The sequence below is a fragment of the Haliotis rufescens genome, unplaced genomic scaffold (genome assembly GCF_023055435.1).
Source record: "Haliotis rufescens isolate VD_foot unplaced genomic scaffold, xgHalRufe1.0.p SCAF_5, whole genome shotgun sequence".
Taxonomy (NCBI): domain Eukaryota; kingdom Metazoa; phylum Mollusca; class Gastropoda; order Lepetellida; family Haliotidae; genus Haliotis; species Haliotis rufescens.
Genome location: NW_025964223.1, coordinates 44,042,359 through 44,064,676, shown reverse-complemented (window position 1 = coordinate 44,064,676; position 22,318 = coordinate 44,042,359). Strand labels below are relative to the sequence as shown.

Sequence of the window (22,318 nt, the reverse complement as noted above, 5' to 3'; positions counted from 1 at the left end):
ATTGGGGTTCCCGAGGCCTGGACCCGGCTTTTGTAAGACAAGATAAAACCTAGACATTCATAATGTCAGATATTGGATTGGTGAGGGCTTCCTAAGTTTTTCAAATACCATTGTTTTATTATTTGTTTTGTTCATGTCGTCTGCATGTGTACTGGTAACCTTAACATTAGATTTTATATAATATATATTTAATAATTACTTGATTTCTTTTCAACGAAAACTGACTTTAAGCAAAAGTTATGAATTTGTGTTTGTTTACAGAAATTTGTTTTTTAGTATTTAAACTTTTAGCAAAATGAAGAGTGTTCACAACATCGGAGGTCAGACATTTAAGGCTTAATGCAAAAGATTTGAATGGTTAAATATTTTTTGTATTGTAATTTGCATTATGGTAACTATGGCATGTCAGATTGAATGTCTGTTACCTGCAGTTGTGAAACAACACATCTTTAACAAAGGAACGACACAACACTTTCTAGTCAAAGGAGACTTTATTATCAAAACCTGATTATCAAATAGAATGATGGTAGTTCAGGATGTGAGTGATAAAAGCACTTTCGGTTGCATGTTTTCGAAATATCAAAGCTAATCAATAACAAATACTCAATATTTTATGTACATAAGGATCATAAAAAAATAGTCCATTGTATCGGATCCAATCATTGCATCTCAGAATTCTATCACATTAAATGTGTTAATGTTTGCATTGATGCTATTTTATTTACACAATAAAGATTGTTTTTAACAGTACAACATGCAATTATTCAATGTATTTATTTTACGCTCCAAGAGAAACAGCAAACAATGATAAAACTGATACTGACACACACAAAACATTGATGTCAGGGAGGTGACTAAACATAATATCGGTACACAATTTCAGAATTTCTCCAGAAGGGAGACAACTCCTCATTGCAAGGCTGGTAGATTGAAATAAGTTATTTATTTGACAAAATTATAAGCGTGAAAAAAATGTCAAGATAAATGTCCCCTGGTATAATAAAAATCCTGTTCAATCACCTGGATTGAGTTTCATATCTATTCTTTGGGATGTTCAATCCGGCCAGAGACCATATAATATCTATTATATGGTCTCTGATCCGGCGCAGTCCTGTTTCCTAACTTAAACAGTGACATTTCTCCATTGGTTATGAAATACTCACTGTCTTTACATGAATCAAACATTTGTACTGCATATGATAACATGCAATCCTCAGTACTCGAATACAATTCTGTGGTCATATAAATATAACATCAACATTACAGAGCTGTTAAAATGAGGAAATGTGTTTGAAATTAAAAACTTGTGTAGCATCCATTACGCAATCAGTCAACTGGCAGTCAATACCAACTGATAACATTTCAGATTTCATGATAAAAACAGTTATGACAACACGTATTTAATGTTCTTTTTCCCTATCCGTCTATACAAGGTGAGGAAAGAGTTGATTTAGGCTATTTGCAATGATGCATGCGATAGCGTGATGATTGTATAGCCCTGTAATGTTCAGCTTTCCAGCAGACTGCTCACAGAACAATGCAACACTATGATATAGCCTTCTTGTTGTGTTGCTTGCTTTACAGAATTGTATTCCACAACTATAGGGTCAGATTGATTTTTAAAACAATGTCTTTTTTTAATCAATTTCTTAAGAGAATTGTCCATACAGTTTAGATTAATAAACAGTGTTTTAGGGAAATACCTGTTGCAGCATTATTTTGTAGTTTACTTTTGTATAGATTGACGTTGTCAACATTAGTTAAAACAACACTTAATGTTATTCCACATTTGTAATATTTTTAGTGAACAGATCAGTACCAAGCAATGAAGGAAGGCTGTCTAAGTTACGAATATATACACTCTTTTTACACTAAATAAAGGCTAGTCTTTGGCAAGAGTTTTTTGGGAAACAGTACTATGAAATAAATATAAGCTACAATGTAGTTGCAAGGACTCCTTATGGTGGCTAATCTGATAAGGACTCGGACTGGTTGATGTATCCATTCTCTGTCAACTAATGTTTGTTTCAAGGCGTCAATAGCGGTAATCTGACCGTGGTTGCTGTTAATAACGATGAGTTGTGCGATCTTCCGATCACACGATTTCGCCGAAATTTATTAAAACAATATTAAAAGGAATTTTGAATAAAATTAATGAAATAAGTTATATACATAAGTCAAGATATACAAAGAACACTTTTTGTAGTCAGTGAAATTACATGATGATTTTGCGTACTTCAGTATGGATTTGTTGACATGGTATTTCCGGTGTTACGTGCTCACGGTAAAATCTATCAATGGGGAAAAAACATCAAAACTCATTATTTCATATATAATGCGCACCCCCTTCTACACAGCTGTGTTTTTTTTTAAAAAAAGTGCGCACTATACGCAAGAAAATACGGTAGCTAACCAATACTGAGTACAACACATCATTGATACAGGTGTAAAATTATCACTAAATTTACATTAACCTCTGATGGTGAGGTCATTTATATTTGTATGACAGTGATATTGTAAGTCAGCTCTTGAATGAAATGTATCATTACTTGTGACTATGAAATGTCAATCACATTTTATGAATTCACCAGAAATTACAATTATGTTGTTTTGTAAAGTTAAGGGACTATTTTGCAGTAACTGAAGACTAAATACACTGCTAGAGAACTCTGTTGAGCTAAACCTAGCAGCCACAAACCAGATACCCATATGGCACTCTACATAGACAGTGGTTAGTGTTGCTCTAGTAAATCATTTGATTAACCATATGTTACATAGATACACAAAAGTGTTCAAACCAATATGGATTTTTTAGAAAAAGAATTCACTGGAATAGAAGTATATTATGATAAAACATAATTTAATTATGCATAGTGAATATAGTTTCTGTTGATAAGCATTGCAAGCCAGGCAAAAATAGCATACATACAGAAACATTGATGACTCTCTAGATCCATTACATCTCACGATATACACATTTGTTTAGGTGCGGCATTAGATTATCAACTGTAGTGAAACAATACATTGGCTACATTTGTCTCAACTCAGTTCATTTTTATGTTTATGTTTAAGGAATCACTCAGCAATATTCTTGATTTATGACTGCAGCTTGTAAATGATCAATTCTGGACCATATAAGTCTGCACTAATAATGAGTCCTATCCAACAATGTTGGGCATTATGATGGTCAATGAAACAAGTCATCGGGCTTGACCCTTTGATCCATTTAAGATATAACAAGCATAGGTTGTTAGGGACCATTTCTTGTCTGAAATCCCAGACTTTAATTAAAAAAAGAAATATTGGTCTAATTTTGGCAGATAGCTACATTTCAATTGATCCCAAACTGTCGGTATTTTCTATGCAGATTGATAAAGCTGTGGTGTGTTGTATATGGTTGGAATTACGCTGGTGTACATTTAACTATTTGGGGGTGATCCTTTGGTATAGACAAGTTTTACTTATCACAAGTATTGGTATGTACAATCAGACTGCTTGAAAATAAAGCAAGCTTTTTTTAGCTATAAATCAAAAGCTCCTTGATAAAATAAACAAAAACACTTATGCAGGATCAACTCTCTTTGATAAAGACATTCCTCACAAAATATTACTTTATCATAAAATTCACATTTTGGTTGACCAAGTTTATTATGTCTCGAGGGCCCCATCCCACAAAGTGAACTTAGCGCTAAGATAATTGAAATCCAATGCTTAAACATAAGATCACTCCGTGAAACAAGGCCCTGTTTGTTCAACTGAAGCAACACAATGTACATTTTGACTGCACACAATATATCAAAAAGCAATTTCCCCAACACTTTTACCCATGGTATGCGTTATACTCAAGTGCACATAATTATTCACAAGAAAATATAGTACTGTGATGCTGAATTTCTGCTAGATTTCTTTGACAAATTACATTACTTATCTAATAAGTTACACTTAGAAGTCCCCATTATAAGTGTCTCACTCCTGTAACAATATTGTGTTGCCTTATACACTGTTTGAATCAAGATCTATTCATATGTCCTGGCTCCAGCTGCAGACACATATATCATCAACAGAATGCAACAGGCTGCATCTATAATGTTCCTGGTGTTCACACCTGATTATTGTCTCCTGTCAAGCATATCGAGGATAATTACCATGTGGCAGGAGCTCAACCTATCTATCCCATATGTATCACCTGGCTCAGTCATACATCTATTGTAGGCCATCACAACATTATCACATGGCAATCACAATGTAAGCTTATTTCTAGTGTAGATGTATCCCTTTGCTGCAAATACTGCTTTACTTTACTTGCCTATAACTTAGAATTGAAAGTTAAGTGTAACATTTTTAATTCAATTTAAATTCATTGTGATGTAAATGGCAATTGAGTTTGTCAGGATAGTCTTCTGTATCTATTGTAGAGTATGCTGTGAATATATTTATGAATTATCTAGACAGTGTTATTTGCTTTCAATTATTCTGGGATGTTTTCTTTTTACAGAACTGAATAATTTTGCATTACATAATGTTTGATGTTTGGCCTACACATGATCTCATATCTGTCAATGATTTTCCCCTTCTGGCATATTCACAACTGTGTGGCCAGTTTCTTTCCAGACACATCCTACATACATGGAATTTGGAAGGTGACTTTTGTCATGGTGACCATATATTTCAAACTTAAACAGATTATCAAGCTTAAGTTCATATATGAGAACATTTGCTTTATGTAATTCAACCAGGAAGTTCTTTTTTCTACAAAGCAGCTATGTGTCTACCTTCATTCTAAGGACTCAGTGGGCTATCACAATGACTTGTCGAACTTTCAAGCTGACAAATGGGAGGTAACCATTCAAAATATATCCATTGGGGTACACTAATGTAATCTAACTTTTCAAAGTCAGCCAATGTGTTGGGTTCACAATCTTTTGGAATGGTAGCTCAGTGTCAGTTTAATGTGCAGGGTAGACATTTATGGCTTAGGTGAAACCCACAGTAATGGGTATGTTGTGAACAAATGAAAGGTCATAAATAGACGAATTTGAATTTCTAAACCCACAACCATGAGATACTGGCATCTAGTAAGGGGACACAACTCTTTACAGCGAGTTGTACCATGGCATATGAACCCCCTTTTCTAAGTAAGTCACATGACATTACGCATTTTCAGATGCACTAACCTTCAGGGATTGTAGTACATTGCTAATAGTGTCATTTGTAAACCAACATAATATTTCTACATTATAAGGGTAACCAACTTGATTGATTTAATAATGTGTTTTCAAATGTTACCAACTGTTCATGGGAACAGCCTGCTCCATCTTCATGGATCTTGTAGCACGAAAAACACATATCAGGGCATTTCAGCTTTTGAATGTCCCTAGAGGTCAGTGGACTGGACTGTTGGATATGCTGGTGGTGTAGTATCATCCAACCCATCCTCTAATGCAGAGTTCATCATGCTGAGAGCTGCTTCCTGGTCATCAGCTGATAAATCATCTCCCTGACCAGAACCATTGTGATCCTTGATTTGCTTTCTGGATTTGTCTACTACAGCATACACGTCACCATCAGTAGCAGAATCCTCAACTGGCTTTGACTTGTCCACAACAGCGTAGATGTCTCCAGATGGACTGACTATGCCGTCCGGTGAACCTGGTTCATCTGTTGCTGTAGGTTGTCCTCCAGGCTTGTTCACAACTGCATACAGGTCATCGGTGCCAGGTAATCCATTTGATGCTTGTTCACCGTGAATGTCATCACCAGTATCTTGCAGGTCACTGTCTACGACCATAGGATTTCCTGCCTGAACTTCATCCACAGCTGCATACATGTCACTGTCTACGACCACAGGATTTCCTGCTTGAACTTCATCCACAGGTGCATACATGTCAGAGATATCACTGGACATTGGGGCAGGTCCTGGAACAGCCACATCATCTGAAGGTTTCATCCCACCACCAGATTCAGCTGAAGGAGCTCCTGAGACTGTAGATGTGTCTTGTTTCTGGATTGTGTCTTCCTCTTTGTCCAGCTTCTGTTCTTCTGGGTGCTTGTTATATGCTCCACTAGAATGGTAGAGATCATTTTCGTGGGATAAAGGTTCCTCATTTTCATAGGAATGGTTCACACAGCCACTGTGTTGTTTGCTTGTATTTGGGACAACTTCTAGAATCCTTTGATCATTATCCCGACTTCTCCTGTCAAGACAGATACATTCCACATATGATGGAGGGATAAAAAATAAGATTTGGATAAAAGGTTTTATTCTGATACATAACCAGTGGAACAATGCAAATTTTTAATTTATTTTGTGAATGACATATGGCCAACTACTTTCATAGATACAGTTTCATGCAGGAACAAATTATTAACTTAAATATGAGATGAAGGCTCCACTGGATGTAATCTGAACTGACAATGATGCTTTCCATTGAGTAAAAATGATCCAAATTCTAAATGGATACACACAATTGAAATAAAGGTAATAACATAAAAAATTGCAGTAAACAGTATGATTCTTCTGACCTGTAGCATGTGACAGCGATGACGATGATCAGGATGAGCAGCAGACCTCCTCCAATACCACCTGCTACTGCTGCCGCTGTAAGGTAAACATCCATGCTTTAGAAATATTTATACCTTTGTTGCATGAAATGAACACAATTCAAACAAGAAAATGTGGGTGTGAATACTCTTGCCATCTATTCTACACAAAAGAATTTAAAGAACATGTGATCTTTAACTTCTTTGAGTAGTATACATTGTAATGTGCCACATACGTTAAAACAATAGATTTTTGCCACTTTTACAAATACAGATTATTTGATATATATATATTATAGATGACTTTGAAATGCTTATGTACAGGACATAATATTTTGATACAGATTTCAAAGATCAAGATTCCTTTGCGTAACTCTGAGATTGGCTTATCTACAGTCATATACAATAGTCAAACCAGTGCTGAAGTGGTGACTTCATATGTGCTTTTAGATATATACTCTGTTTCAAAGTAGGACACAGAAACCATAATTGAAACACTGTTTGAAGATCAGTGTACACAATGTTCAAAACATTAATTGTGTCACCTAGACAGACACAGGTACACGATACAGTTAATGTCCCCGGGGTACAGAAAATGTCAGTATCTGTTGTGCCCACCACGTGCATCAATCACTGCTTGACACCGACGACCCATAGATGCAATCAAGTTGTCAATAACACGCTGTTGGATGTGCTACCATTCATGCTGAAGTGCATCAAGAAGCGCCGGAAGTGTTTGGGGCGGTGGATATCTTCTGCGAACGCGTTGATCCAACTCGTCCCACAGATGCTCAATCGGGGACAAATCTGGTGACCGGGCTGGCCAAGGTAATGTCTGGATGTTGTTGTGCTGTAGAAAGTCCTGACAAACACGTGCAATATGCGGTTGAGAGTTGTCCTGCTGGAACTGTCCGCCATGAATGTTGACGTGAGGAAGAACATAAGGCTGTAGGATCAAGTCTCTGTAACGCACACCTGTAAATGCACCTGCCACGTGCACGAGAGGCGTCCTACCACCGTGATGAATTCCGGGCCATACCATGACACTCCCGCCGCCAAATGGGACAACCTGCTGCAGACATTTGGGGGCGTAAGGTTCACCCCGACGTCTGTAGACACGTGCGTGCCCATCAGCACGTGTGAGTAGGAAACGGGACTCGTCAGTAAACAGTACATTTCTCCACCTTGCACGTGCCCATCTAACCCTCTGTTGGCACCAAAGCAGACGGTCCGTCAGATGACGTGGGGTCAGTGCATGACGTCGGACAGGTCTTCGTGCAAAAGTCCAGCCTCCCTCAGTCTGTTGCGTACCGTTTGAACTGATATTCTGTGTACCCCAGGGATCTGTGTGGTTGTAGACGTGGCAGTGGTAGTGCGGTCTCGGAGGTGTCGCAGCCGGATGTATCGATCTTGTGCTTGGGTTGTCACCCTTGGTCTTCCTGACCTTGGTCTGTCGTCAACTCTGTTGGTGTTGTTGTATCGGGTCCACAGTGCGGAGATTGTCTGTCTGGATATGCCAAAGTGCCTGGCCACTTCTTGCTGAGTTGCTCCAGCTTGTAATCTCCCAATGGCATTGTTCCATTGAGCTGCATTCAGTCTTGGCATTCTGTCACCGCCTCTACTGCCTTTATAAGGACTGTATGAACAGCCGTTGATGTGGATTTTTATACCCATTCAGCAGGGGGGCCTGCATGCCTAAATGAAGGACCTGTGCTGCACGTTTTTTACAGGCGGTTGCGTTTGGATGAAGCTGTAAAATTGATCCCCAAACACTACGTTTATGTGCTTTGCATGTGTTTTCATGAATTATAGATTATCTTTCTGTTTGACTTATTTGGTTCTCATTTAATGTAATTATTTTAGATATTTGGCAAAAAGTGGTTTTACATCTATGTCAAGTTTCTTTTTTTGAAGAATATATATGTATAAACAATATCAGGCTTACTGATTGCTCTTTTCGTCACTGAATAGAGTTGGTTTGTGAATATGTAAGGCATTAATACCTGGGAAGTTAATTGATGAATCCTTTTTATTGCTGTCTGGTGAAGGAGGAGCTTGAGTAGATTTTCCTGCTGACCCTGTAGATGCTCCAGGAGATCCTCCTGACCATGTAGATGATCCAGAAGTTCTTACAGTAGCAGCACTGGGAGAAGTGGTCTGTCTTTGAGGTGTGCTGTTTGTTGGTCTTGGAATCTCTGTGACAGTGGTAGGCTGGGATGAAGATGTTGGTTTCTCTGTAGTTACAGTTGTTGTTGATGTTGTTGAAGGAGCTGTTGTTGTAGAACTGTTCATGTTTAGCTCAAAGCACTCAATGTTCAGCTTGCCTGCTGCAATGGAGAAAGAAATACTCTTATGTATTATTTCACACAGATATTTGATGACAAAATGTCAATGTTCCATGGATTCTGATATTACCAGTACTGATTCTTATATACCGCCATGTTGACACCATAGTGTAACAATTTTCTGTTAAGCATATTGAAGAAGATTCTTAGTCTTAGTGAGGTAGTGCCAGAAACATTGTTACATTTCATCTTGAAAATATAGACCATAACTCAGTGGCTATCAAAATGATGGATAATCTTTATTAATGAATGTAATTGTTTTCCAGTCTACACACGCCATCTACTGGTCATTAGGTAGGGCAAACGTACACATTCTTGACTAATGTCTTCAACATTTGTTTTATCATTTGGTTTTTTTTAATATCTTGTCAGGTGAAAACCTGTGGGTGACCATTTGGTAAAAAAATACATCTATTGAAAGAAAAATCACCAGTGCACAATAATAGTTAAATATAGCTGATAAAGGTGCATATGAATCATGATACTGCTGTGTGTATGACACAAGCATACAATGCACTAAACAATGCTGATATGTACAACATTAGGTCTTGGGGTCTTCGGGGAATAAAGGACAAAATCGATATCACTGTCCCGGAACGCTTTATGCACAACGTGTAAACAATAAACAACAATTGCACAATGAGCGGAATACCTGCTCTGACAACACAAACACAGCAATGAGTGGGCCTTCCAGCTCAGGCGTACAAGAGGTGAGCAGAGCTCCAGCTCATCTCAGGGCCTTTCCTACAAGCGGCACACCCTGCTCGAGGTCGTCCCTACACCAGCACTCGGAATACCAAGCTTGACTAACACCCAAGTAACAGTGTAATTGTAGCACATATATACTAATGAACAACAATGGAAAGGCAATGACTTAGATCTGGACATGGGACTTCTGGGGGGGATGAACAGTTAAGGCAATAGATGTCATACTATAAATAACAGTAATTAACGGGAAGTGATAAAGTAGCCCAGGTTGGCTGTCAGTCAATATACAATGAAATGTTGGTGAGGATTAGCAACAGGGATTAGCGCCTAAAACGTAATGACAATTAAGTTATGGAGACATGGCTACAGGGTAATTTGCCTTTGGAGTCAAATATACTTCAGACAATGGTAGTCATAAATCAGTCGCTATGACATTTCATTCGCTAATATTTTGCTTGTGTCCCAGACTGGCAATCTAATTTGCATACAGTTACACCAGTCAATGGGATTCGATAGCTTGTTTCATCAATATATAGGAGTAACACTTCCATATATGGCACAAGCTTCTTGGATAAATGACAGTTGACTACATTACTTGGAAATTGTAATGCGTGGTAGGTCTAGTGCTGACTTTTGAAACTTCGTTAGGTGTAGCTTAATTGATGAAATATTTTATTTGAATACACCAGTCACCATCGAGAATCACACTATGGATCGTGGAAACTTTGTTGACACATAAGTCTAACTACAACAAATATGACTTTTAACAAGTCAAAGTATGCCATTTATGATATATACTGAACAACAAAAGTTCATGTGACATTGAATAAGATTTAATGCAAAATTATGTTTTTTACCAAATCTGAAACAACTTCGGTTTGCACCAGATAAATGACTCCTGTAAGTGTTCAAATGGTTTAGTTTGCCATACTGACTTCAGAAAATGTGTGATTTCATAAAAAAAACCTGAACATGCCAAAATGTCAAATTACAAATCAATAGCGTGTGTGTCCACCTCTGGTTGCGATGCAAGCAACACATCTTCGTCTCATGGAATGGACCAGGCTTCGCACAAAGTCCTGTGGGATATCTGTCCATATCTGCTGGAGCATGTTCTGAAGTTCCTGGAGCGTCTGTGGAACACGTGGTTGTCGTCGTAGGCGCCGATCCATCTGATCCCACATGTGCTCGATTGGTGAGAGATCAGGGGAGCCAACCATCCAGTGGATGACATTCACATTCTTTTGTTCAAGCGAATCCTGAACATTTCGAGCAATATGAGGCCGGGCGTTGTCATGTTGAAAGGTAATGCCTGGGCCATGACGGCGCAATAACGGTAGAACAACAGGTCCGATGATCTTGTCGCGGTAGGGCTGTCCATCGATTTTTCCCTCTACCACTATCAAACGGTTCCTCTGTCTTGCTGTAATCCCACCCCATACCATAACACTGCCGCCCCCAAACCGATCTTCCATGACAATGATTGACGTAATGTTCACCCCGACGCCGGCCCTCTCGAATCCATCCATTGCTGTGGCTGAGGTGAAAACAAGACTCGTCAGTGAATAGGAACTTGTCCCCACTGCATGGCCGTCCAGCGTAGATGCAGTCTGCGCCGCTGTAGACGTGCTTGATGGTGGTTTCCTGTCAAAATGGGACGTCTGGCGGGTCTTCTGGTGACAATCCCTGCACATCTGAGGCGACGACATACGGTTTGTGAAGATATTTGTCGAGGGCCAGGGATGCTTCTTGCAGTCACTGTTGCTGGCTGGAATCGATTTCGTAGGTGTGTTGTTCGAATCCAGTTGTCTTGTCGATTATTGGTTACATGTGGCCTGCCAGTCCAAGTATGATCTCTGACTTCATTCGTCTGTTGCCAACGTTGCCATAAACACCAAATGGTGTTTTTGTGGACATTAAATTGTCTTGCAACATCATGTTGACTCGATCCTGCTTCAAGCATACCAATGGCTCGCAGACGCTCATTTTCGGATGGGCGTGGCGTTTCGTAATGTTGAAAAACTTTGTTGTTTTTCTGAGTGTTTGTTGTCAGCAAGATGCTAAACAATGCGTATGGTATTCTGTTAACGCACATTTTTATAGCCATTCTTGGGTAGTGAAATGCATTTCACCAAAATGAATGTTAACAAATATTGAATGAAAGTTTGAATAAAATAAGTAATATATATCACAAACATAAGTAGAGATAAACAATGAACACCTTTTTTATAACCAGATAGTATAATAATGGGATTAAACTGCATATTTCAGTTCGGATATGGTCTCTGTTGACTGGTATTTCCCGTGTTACGTGCATGCGGTGATCAGCTGATAGTGTTTTTTTAGATGGGAAAAAAAATTGTGTCAGTGTAGAGCTTGCAAATATTTAATATGTAAGTAAATTTTGTGGGCCATGTGTTACTGTGTGCTGTAACCGAGTTAGCGCTATATTGAGGGAAGCAATAGCGACAGAACACTGTATCTCTCATTCTCGGTTCTGTAGATGTAACATTTTAAAATGGGGCAAATAAGAATGTTGGTCACACTTGCCCTTGGTCAAGTAGTATTTTTCTTAAATGTTCAACCTCTGCTGTTCCATATCTTGTGCCTTATTTGAAACATTTAGTACCTTCTTGCAATGGTTAATGCATTACCTGGATGACTTCCTTATGGGGCGCACAGTTGGCTCCAGCCACTCCTCAGACAACTCAACGGATGTGTACATATGCAAAAGGGCCCTACATTCTTTCATAGGCCAGCTTAACTATGTGCACTGCTTCCCCAAAGGTAATGGCCTTCAGCCTTAGGCTAATCAACCTGCCTAGCAAAGGCAAGCAACCATTTCACCACATTAGGATTACCAACTGGGTCAAGGAAGATTAACAAATGTGGTTAACATTTCTCACCGGTTATAATGGCATTTCAGTGTTTCAGGATCAACTGTGGATTGACAGCGATTTTCTTCAGCTGTTTACAGACACAGCCGGTTGGGGTGGCTTCGGGACCTACCAGCAGGTTTAGCGGCTGATGGCCAAACCAGTCGGTTACAGATGGAACTACATGCGACTTGACTCTACTACAGCTGTTCCCATCACGTTGGCCATCCAACTTTGGGGGCAAGCAACTAGCAAACAAAAAGGCCCTCTTCTACTGCGACAACCAAGCCGTCGTAGCAATAATAAACAAACAGTCTACCAAGGCCCCCAGAGTGATGAGCCTACTCCGCCGCCAAATCCTGCAGTGCCTCCTATATAATATTCTGTTCAAGACAAAGTATGTTTGTATCACTGCTAACACTATTGCCGATGCTCTCGAGGTTTCAGCTCAAATGCTTGCAGGCAGTAGCACCATACGCGTACCAGAACCCCATACCTATATCGTGCAACATATGGCTTATCTGAGGCAAGAAGCTGCTAGACTCCTGTAACAATCCCTGTCTGCAAACACATGGTCCACATACCAAACAGGCATCAATGCTTTACAATGATTGTTACAATGCCTACAATTAACAACAAATGTAATGCAACACAACTAATTTACATATTGTATACATGGTATTTACTACCCTTATTGTTTACAGTTTGGATGGTGGGCTCCAGCTACATGGCCTGAGCACGTCAGTACTTGCATTTGAAGGGCAGCAGTCCGGACCAACCGAGGATGCTATGGCTGGTGCAAGGTGGAATTAGGTGGAAGGGGAGCAGGATGCCATCTTATATGCACAGGTCAAAGAGACTCAGTGCAGCCCCAGAGTGCTCATCATTCACAGGGGCTCTAATGACCTGTGCACGGTCAAGGGCAGCCAACTCTACCTTGACGTGGTAACCCATCCTCCGGATACAACTCCAACTTCCCGACACCAGGATCATCATATCCTCAATGCTGCCAAGGCAAGATCGGGGGGATGCGAAAGAACATTAACTGCAGGCTTGCTAACTGAGTGAAAGAGCTTGGGCGGAACAATGGAGCCACATCCCCAGATTCTCAGACCTGTCAACCCTCCCGCATTTTGCGGGAGACTCAATTTGATGAAATCTCCCAGTCTCCCGCATTAGAGACGATTTCTCCCGCAAAACAGCATTTTTCAATAACTAAGAATGCGCATGCATTGTTCCGCGGGTTAAAAAAAACAACAGGAAGTTGACGAATACGGAAATCTACGAGAAAGTTTTCAGATGAAAGTTGATTGCAATCGCCTTTCTCCGTGTAACACTCAGAGCTTTTCGTAACACCCGATGATTACTGAAAGCTTTTCAGTGTTTATTGCCAAACAAACACACGTGTACGTGTGCTTTATAAAGGCGTTTCGTTAAGAAATTCGTATTGTCTTAATTATGGCAACCAAACGCCCAATGGATACAACACCAGGATCGACTTTGAAAAAGAAGGAATACGCCTGCAAGTTTCAAGAAAGTTGGAAGAAAGACCATCCGTTCCTTGCTCGAGGGAAATGTGAGTCAGAAGTCCTGTGTACGCTTTGCAAAGTTTATATCAACATTTGTTCTGGAGGATATTATGACGTGAAGCGACATATTAAGAGTGCAAAAACATTGTCAGGTTGCAAAGGAGATTTCATCCTTTCAACTGATAACGTCCTTCACACGTGTGGAAAACCCAGCCGCATCCAAAGTGGTTGAATCAGAAACCTTGTTTGCTATGATGGTCACAGAACACATCTTGTCATTTAGTTTCGCCGACCACTTTACCATGATGGTACCTAAGATGTTTCCGGACAGCGATATTGCGAAACAATTCAAGTGGGGAAAGACAAAAACGACCATGATCGTAAAGAATGCCCTTGCCCCCACCTTTGACACTGAAGTTACGGATATGTGCCAAGGATCGTTCAGTTTGCTTGTGGATGAGTCTAATTATCGCGGCGACAATAAGAACTTGGCAACTGCTTTTGTGTTCTATAAATAACAAACAATGAGGAGAAACTGATCATGGCGCAATGTTTGTTTTGAAATTAGTTTGGACTTTGCTTTGATTTTGAGTTAATCCTAATTGAATGACACCTGCTACTAATTGCTACTTACAGAGACCGTGGTCTTGATTGGAAGAACCTGATAGCCTACTGTTCAGACAATGCAAGTGTGATAATTGGACGACACAACTCTGTTCTGTCAAGGATTAGGGAGAGGCAGCCGGCAGTTTTTGACCTTGGCTGTATTTGCCACCTGGCAAACCTTGTAATCAAGTCTGGTCTCAAGAAACTACCGCTCTCTCTGGACCACATGCTTATTGAGATTCACTTTCATTTTCACCTAAGGTACTATACTTGCTTATGATACACTATTCTTGTTAAACATCAACTTTCATAAATCATTGATGTGTATTAAATCAATAAGACATTAACACATTGTCATCAAATATTGGATGAATATCACTGCAGTGTGTTTTATTGTTTGTAGTACAAAGAGGACAGAGCTCTACAAGTCCTTTCAGGAGTTCTGCGATGTGGAGCCAGACAGGATCCTGAAACACGTTCAGACAAGATGGCTCAGCTTGGAGAGATGTGTCAAGCGGACCCTTGAGCAGTGGCCAGCACTTAAATCATACTTCACAAGCCATGAAGACGTTGAGAAACCTGGAAGGGTAAAGACCTGCTGCAGCTACCTTAACAATGATGAGATGACAAAGCTGTACTTCCTCTTCATGGAGTTCATTCTGCCACCACTGAATGAATTCAACACAACATTCCAGGTACATTTCTTTTATAATAAATAATGTGTATATCCCTGTAAAGTGATGTTGGTGAGAAATGAAATATGTGATAATAAAACTGGATGAGGTGGGTAATCATTGATAGTAATTTAATTAATTTCCTTAATGTCATTAATTAGCTAAAAATCTATTATCTTTTTGAGGCTGATGAAGTCAAGGTGTGCTTCATGTACACAGAAATGCACAATCTTCTCAGGAAGTATCTGGCAAAGTTTGTCAAGATTGACATCATAAAGACACACCCACTAACAGAAGTAACCTTCACTGAAAAAGACAACCAGCATCATGGCAGCATCATGGCAGTAGGCATAAGAACAAGGGAGTTCATTTCCAGATTGGATGATCTTGATCTGATCAACAGGTTCATGAAATAAGTTTATTATTTTTTAATATTCTGAAATATGGAGCATATGTTATTATGTCTGCATTATATCACATAAAATGTGTATTAAAAACTAATTAGTGCAACCTCTTTATTTCAGAAACATCAGGCTCTTCTATCAGGAAACTGTGACAACAATGTTGAAGTCCTGAACATATTGAATGGATCAACGCAGACCCTGAAAAAAAGCAGGCTTTCACATCAGACTCAGGTATAGCCATGTACAATTAATATTTCATCTATTTATTAATTTTCATAGTTATTTTACAATGCATATGTAATTTAAATATTACATGATGTAGCCATTAAGATATTTATATAATATACATATGTTCCTAATGTTTCAGTCCTGGCCTGTGCTTCTGCCATAGCATTTCCGTTGACAGATGAACTGACAGAAGAGTTCCTGGAGTACAGCCTGACACCAGAAGAGGTGCTGCCTTCAATCACACTAAAGCCAGAGCAGTACTGGATTAAGCTGCAGAAACAGAAGACTCTTGATGGCACCAGAAGATTTAAGTATCTGTCTGCCCTGGCCATCAAGCTCTGTCTCATTCCAAATTCCAATGCTGACACCGAGAGATTGTTTTCCATGGTCAGGAAAATAAACACAGAGGGCTGATCAGAACTGGATAATTCTCACGGTCTGTGCTCTGCTGAGTTGTAAAGTGAACTGCAGAGACCCATGCTACAGCTGCACATTCAGCAAAGACCTCTTGTGCAAAGCTAAATGTGCTACAAAACTGTACAATTCACAGCACATTTGAGACAGTTAAATGTTTATTTGAGCACTGCCATATGGAATTTTGCTATTGTTTCTTTTATTTGTTAAATGACCTTTTTCCAGTGTGATATGATGTGATATGATGCCTTTATCTGAGCTATAATTAAACTTGTACATTATCTTTGTCAAGTGTTATTGCCCTTTTTTAATAATCTCCCCCTTTGGAGTCATATCTCCCACATTTTGAAGGCAAATCTCCCAAATTGTCATGATGAGGGGTTGACAGGTCTGGATTCTGGCATCAGACAGGACATACACCTCAGCCACAATTTATGGCATGCCCTGGCACTTGTTTTGCACTAATTGGGGGATGGTATCTCCAAAGGTCAGTGTTTTCCCCATCTAGGCAAGCTGGGCGGCTATGCTATGTCTGTGTAGCAGTTTGATGCTTTGTGGCATGGTTCTTGTGGGTGACCCTGCTTGTAACAAATTAACTTGCTTCTAAACTAATACCTGGGGCCGGGCAGTGGTAGCTTCCTTTGGCCAGCAGCGGATACAGCTTTTGGCAGCGTGGTAGTTGCCAAGCAACAGTAGCATTTCTTATAATTAAATATGCTATCAGGGCTGGGCAGCGGTATCAGCTAATCACCACTGCTAACGGTAAATTTTTCGTGTAGTTTTGTAGCCCACTACCACATGCACACCCTCTGCCATTTAATCCACTCTCATCTTGTGTTGTTATTATGGGCTCGAGTAGACACAGTTTGGTAGCCAATGCCTCACCTTTGGCATAACATGTGATAATATCTGTGTATCTTATTTGTGTTTCAGTTAAAGGCTACCTGTTTAGTTTAAAATTGGACTTTGTTTTCCATCTTAATCTTTGAGTTCATTTACTTTTGAAGATCCAAGTTAACATTGGTCTTCAGCAACCAATGCTTGTCATCAGAGGCGACTAACGTGATCAGGTGGTCAGGCTCACAGACTTGGTTGGTGCATGTCATCCTATCGTTTTGTATAGATCAATGCTCATGATGTCAATCACTTGATTTCCTTACAGACCACCATCATGTAGCTTGAATATTTCTGAGCACAGCGTTCAACAATAAACAAGCAAACAAAATCATTTTAGCCCTTGAATGTGATCTATGAAATCATGTTGCTAATGCCCAAACATGAGTTACAAATCCTCTGGCTACAACATGATACTTTAAATGTGAATTTTGAAACTTCATTCAATGTCATTTTTCTTATTGTGTAGCTAGTTCATGGTTGTTTGTTTAATCATACCTCATACTTTCTTACCTTGTGGTTGCTTAAATTTGAACTGCAGCTTTCCAAACAGTTTTTTGGTCTCAGCACTTGAACCCACTAGTAGTATCCAGATTTCATCACTTCTGGTGACGTTCTTAACCAGTGCAGGTGGAGGTTGCACAGGAGTATTCCCTCTACACTGTGTATCAGTTTTCCACTTCTGTATAGTCATGTACGTTGAACAATCTTGAGACCAGCTCCTATCCACAAGGAACATCTCCACCTGTAATGTCTGTGACACTGTCAGTCTACAGGAACACATCCATCCCTCAGTGTTGGTCTGTGTTGAAGACACACCCAAAATGATTTGGTTTGTGGTGGTCTCTGTCCCAGAGGAACATGTCTGGAGATCTTGGAGAGTAGAAAAGTAATTTTATCATAAACCTCATAGGGACATATTAATAAATTATCCAATCTTTGCTGTGTTGTACCAGTCATATATGATATTGTTTTTACTTCTGTTTGTGGATGAAATAGTCACATTCTCAAGGACAGTACTTTATAATAGAAGCAAATAAAGTTACTGGAGGACTTTTATGAATTGTCAAAACTATCTCTCAATTTAGTATAGTTTAAATAAAGTATAGTAATAGGTTTGAAGACATTTTAAGCATGAACAGATAGCTAGAACACAGCTGGAATGCAACTTGCATTGGAGAGAAAACGTAAGTATAACATAGCATGTGCAAAACGATGCAAATTGGACTCACTTGAGGTAAGGACAGATTTGCATGATATGTCCTCGTGATAAGACCTACACTAAACAGATTTATTTTATAGCTTGTCAAGGTCGGACGTAGGTAGAACACATTTATTGAAATCATTCATTAGGTCATCGCAATAGGGTGCAACCATAGCGAGCTACAGTAGAGCGCTAGACTATATTGATAGACAGATAGGTTTGATAGCACCAAATAGATCTGAAAACATATTTAGTTAATTTTGTCACATTTATGTTTCTTCATTTTTTTTAGCAGATATTCACATTTTATTCCCCACATTTATTTTCTGAATTACTTCATCAATATCAAGAGAGTTAAGTTCCCCACATACAACAGTAATTTTAAGGGATGTTCACATTTTAGTTACGGTTACAGTTTATATACCACTGTGCAACAGTAGTAGATACAAATAGTGTACCCTGTCTAGAATAGATAAATAAATCCAACTGGTCATTACATAACAGTCAAGAGCAACAAACCAAGACCGTTTTATTTGGGATATCCTGAATTTGGAAGGTTTGGGGTAATGTTTGACATGTTTTTTTAGATATTTGATAAAAACATCAGGCTTATTTTATTGTATGGCTCTGAAACCTTTCAATTGGGACATTTTGATGTCACTGAAAGTCATATTTGTATGCATGTAGATCGTTTTTGTGTGTAAAATCTAGCTTATGAAATCCAGTGGTTTATGGTGAATGTTAAGGTTTCAGTTTATTAAGGGTAATAACATAATATATATTGGGTTGAAATATTAAATGGCAAGAGCAAGATACCCTAGAAAATATTTACATGTTGATGTTTGTCTATGAAAAGAATAGGAAACATAACTGGGCATCAAAGGCTAAAATGTGCTGTATAAATGTGGATATGGGTATATCTGGTTACAATAACATGTAGACACGGCTGGTCATATTTAGTCTCTTGGCAGAACCTCAAATACATGTACATTTAATCACAGCACGGTTCACTGTCCAAGTCTCAAAAAGCCAATTATTTCTTTACAATCAAATTTGGCTTTACTGTTAGGCACTATCTGTTAAATGTACCTTTTTGTAAGTTCATTCTCAATCTTTCTCATCTTGAGAACTGTTTGTGATATCAAACAATGGAAGATATGTCATTCATTATTTGTCATCACCAACATCAGGTTGAACAAATATATTATCTAATTCCTAACATCATCAGTGATGCAAGGGAATAGTGGTGACAAACCATGAAATATAAGAATGAGGGTGAATCTCAGATTCAAACCCATAAACATAAGTTCCTGGCCCAACTTAGAGATGCAACTCTGCACACCAAATTGCAGTGCCTAAGATAAATCATCCACCCATGCCCATAATAATGTCAAAATATAATGTATGACATCATAGACTTCAAACAAAATAGAATCACCAGGTTACAACAATGAAGAGGAAAATCTGACTGAATGTATAATGAACACAATATGCATGTTGCATAATGCCGAATCATATGTCTTGAAGACATATCTATTTGGCTTTAGGATAAGTTTGAAAATGGGGATGGAAATATTTAGAGGTGAGTTTCAAAGGTTTTATTCATGTGGACATGTTTAATTATTCTTGAAATGAGAAAAAGATTAATAAGATTGCCTGAACTCCACCAAACTGTATCATTCAATAGGTGCTCATGGGTTTCACCAAAGTGGTAAATGTTTAAGACTGAACAGGCTTTTCTCCAGCATCAATCTGACATGCTGTGATATAACTGAAATACTGTGTAAAGCACTGTTAAACCAAACTCATTCTGTCTCTAGTTCATAATAGATGGCTAATGGTATCCTGACATTGTCACCTGGCCCAATAACATGATGGAGATAGAAACCATCAAAAGATACTGCCTGTAATGTTATTGTTATACACAGATCTGAATGTATCTGTTCATCTAATGATCTGAACATGCCAAGAAGGGCAATAGACTTAACCATGATGTTCTTGCATTAAACATAAAGAATATAGTGTTACAATTCCTGGCTACCTCCCTCTCCTATCTGAGTTGTTGAACAAATCTTTCAAGTGTCAGTAATAGGTTACGAGTAAGGATGGTGATTTTTCTGTCAATTATCTATTTTAAACAAATTTTGTGTATATATGTGTGTATTGAAACGGGGGAGATTTTTTATTGTTATGTTATTACTATTATTATGATTGTAGGGAGATTTTTCATTAAAATGTGTTAGTCCACAGGATACAAGTTGATTTGGAACTCTGTATATAATGTGTATACTATAGAATATAAAAGCTGCTTCCTTTGACGATATGGTTTATAGAAAGTATAATATAAATATACGCCATTACAATATCTATATGAAACATTCATCACCTTAAACTGATATCAATAATTATAATTGGGTATATGCTTTAAATAACCAACATTTCAACATCACCAGATACATAGAGATGTACTTTTATGTATGTCTATTATATCCTTACAGAAGTAAATAAAATAATCATTTTTGTATTTACAAATCACATCTGTGAAGTGTGTTTTTCCTACCTGATGTGACATCCCTAAAGATGTACATAAGCAGCAGAATCAGCCAAGTGACACCCTGCCCTCCTCCACAGTGAGAGATCCCCATGCTGTCTATGTAACCATCCACGGAGCAGTCCGCTCACACGACTACAACATGGGACCAGTGATGTCTAGATTATAGCACCTGTCTCCTCCACTCCTGGACAGGCTAGGAGACTACAGGCCAGCCATCATAGGCATTCATGGACTACTGAGTGTGTAATCTGGCAGTCAAGTGAGCACCACTACCACATGCAGGGCTCATACACACACTTACATGCTCACTGAAAGGGTACACCACTACCGCATTGTATGCAATAAATGCATCTGTGGTTGTCAAAGAACACAATTCTATACTTGTCTCCTTGTCGGGTGGAGTTTTGTATAACTTGGTTTAGAAGTCTTATAACCTAAATTTTCCTTGTTCCTCTCTGCCAAACCTGTCAAGACAATTCAGTATACAATGTAGAAGATCAATATGGGAAGGGAAGTAACTCTGTTATAACTTAACATTCAAAGAAACACTAAAAAAAACCTGTTTACTTCTTTAAAATTATTTTTTTAAATCCAAAAGATGTATTTTTACAAGTTATTGGTAGTTTTATTCATATTTTGTGTGTGTTTGTATCTGCTTGTACTAGTCCAGACTAATGCTAGTTTTATAGTGCAAGATACCATGCTGCAGTTTTAACAGGAATACCGCACACACAGTATACTGACTCCGAGGTGACCAGTACTTGTTTTGTTCCCTTATACCCAAGGGCCAGGCAGGGCAACAACAAGTACCATCTTTTGGTTTGAATCAGTCGGTATGAAACCCACCTGAACTCTCGACTCTCCGGAAACAAAGTAGATCCTATATGTACATAAAACTCCCAAGGTCCAAGTTAGCTAACATGCATGTATCAAAACCCAATATGATCATTCTATAGTATATTATCATATTACAAATTTGCTGGTGGTTTATATATTTTGTTTGCTATACATTTTAGTATGGAAGGTATGCAAAATTAGCCATAGCACATTATCAGATTACCAACTGAACATAATAAAGAAATTGTCCTCATTAGAATTATGGGGTAGAAAGGTCCCCAGTAACCTATGTCTGTTGTAAGAGTCAAATGAACCTATGGATTAGGTTGTCAGGCATGGTAGGATGGTATCATGCACATGCAAAATATCAGATGTAAAAAGGGGTGTGTGGCCACACCCAGAACACCCTCCACTTCCTCTCCTCCCTGGATGACTCACTGCATGTCATTTTGACCAAGTGTCATGGATCCTTGCTCATGCTTTCATGGTCAAGATCTGATTATTA

The 22,318-nt window shown here is 38.7% G+C and overlaps 3 protein-coding genes across 3 annotated transcripts in view; 2 read left to right on the top strand and 1 right to left on the bottom strand.

Annotated features, from left to right (window-relative positions):
* The window catches only part of LOC124140009, a 63,800-nt gene that overhangs the window by 26,862 nt on the left and 14,620 nt on the right, over positions 1–22,318 (top strand). The window lies entirely within an intron of this gene.
* LOC124140007 lies at positions 475–21,361 on the bottom strand. The gene is made up of 5 exons (XM_048384563.1): positions 20,983–21,361; positions 17,732–18,091; positions 8,544–8,867; positions 6,523–6,598; positions 475–6,194 (listed from the first exon to the last, which is right to left on the bottom strand). The coding sequence occupies exons 1-5, from the start codon at positions 21,065–21,067 to the stop codon at positions 5,375–5,377; spliced, it is 1,665 nt and encodes a 554-aa protein (XP_048240520.1). The 5' UTR covers positions 21,068–21,361; the 3' UTR covers positions 475–5,374.
* Positions 12,503–17,716, top strand: LOC125373470. The gene is made up of 4 exons (XM_048384565.1): positions 12,503–14,865; positions 15,008–15,299; positions 15,803–15,913; positions 16,050–17,716. Exons 1-4 carry the CDS (start codon positions 14,831–14,833, stop codon positions 16,071–16,073), a joined length of 462 nt encoding a protein of 153 aa, XP_048240522.1. The 5' UTR covers positions 12,503–14,830; the 3' UTR covers positions 16,074–17,716.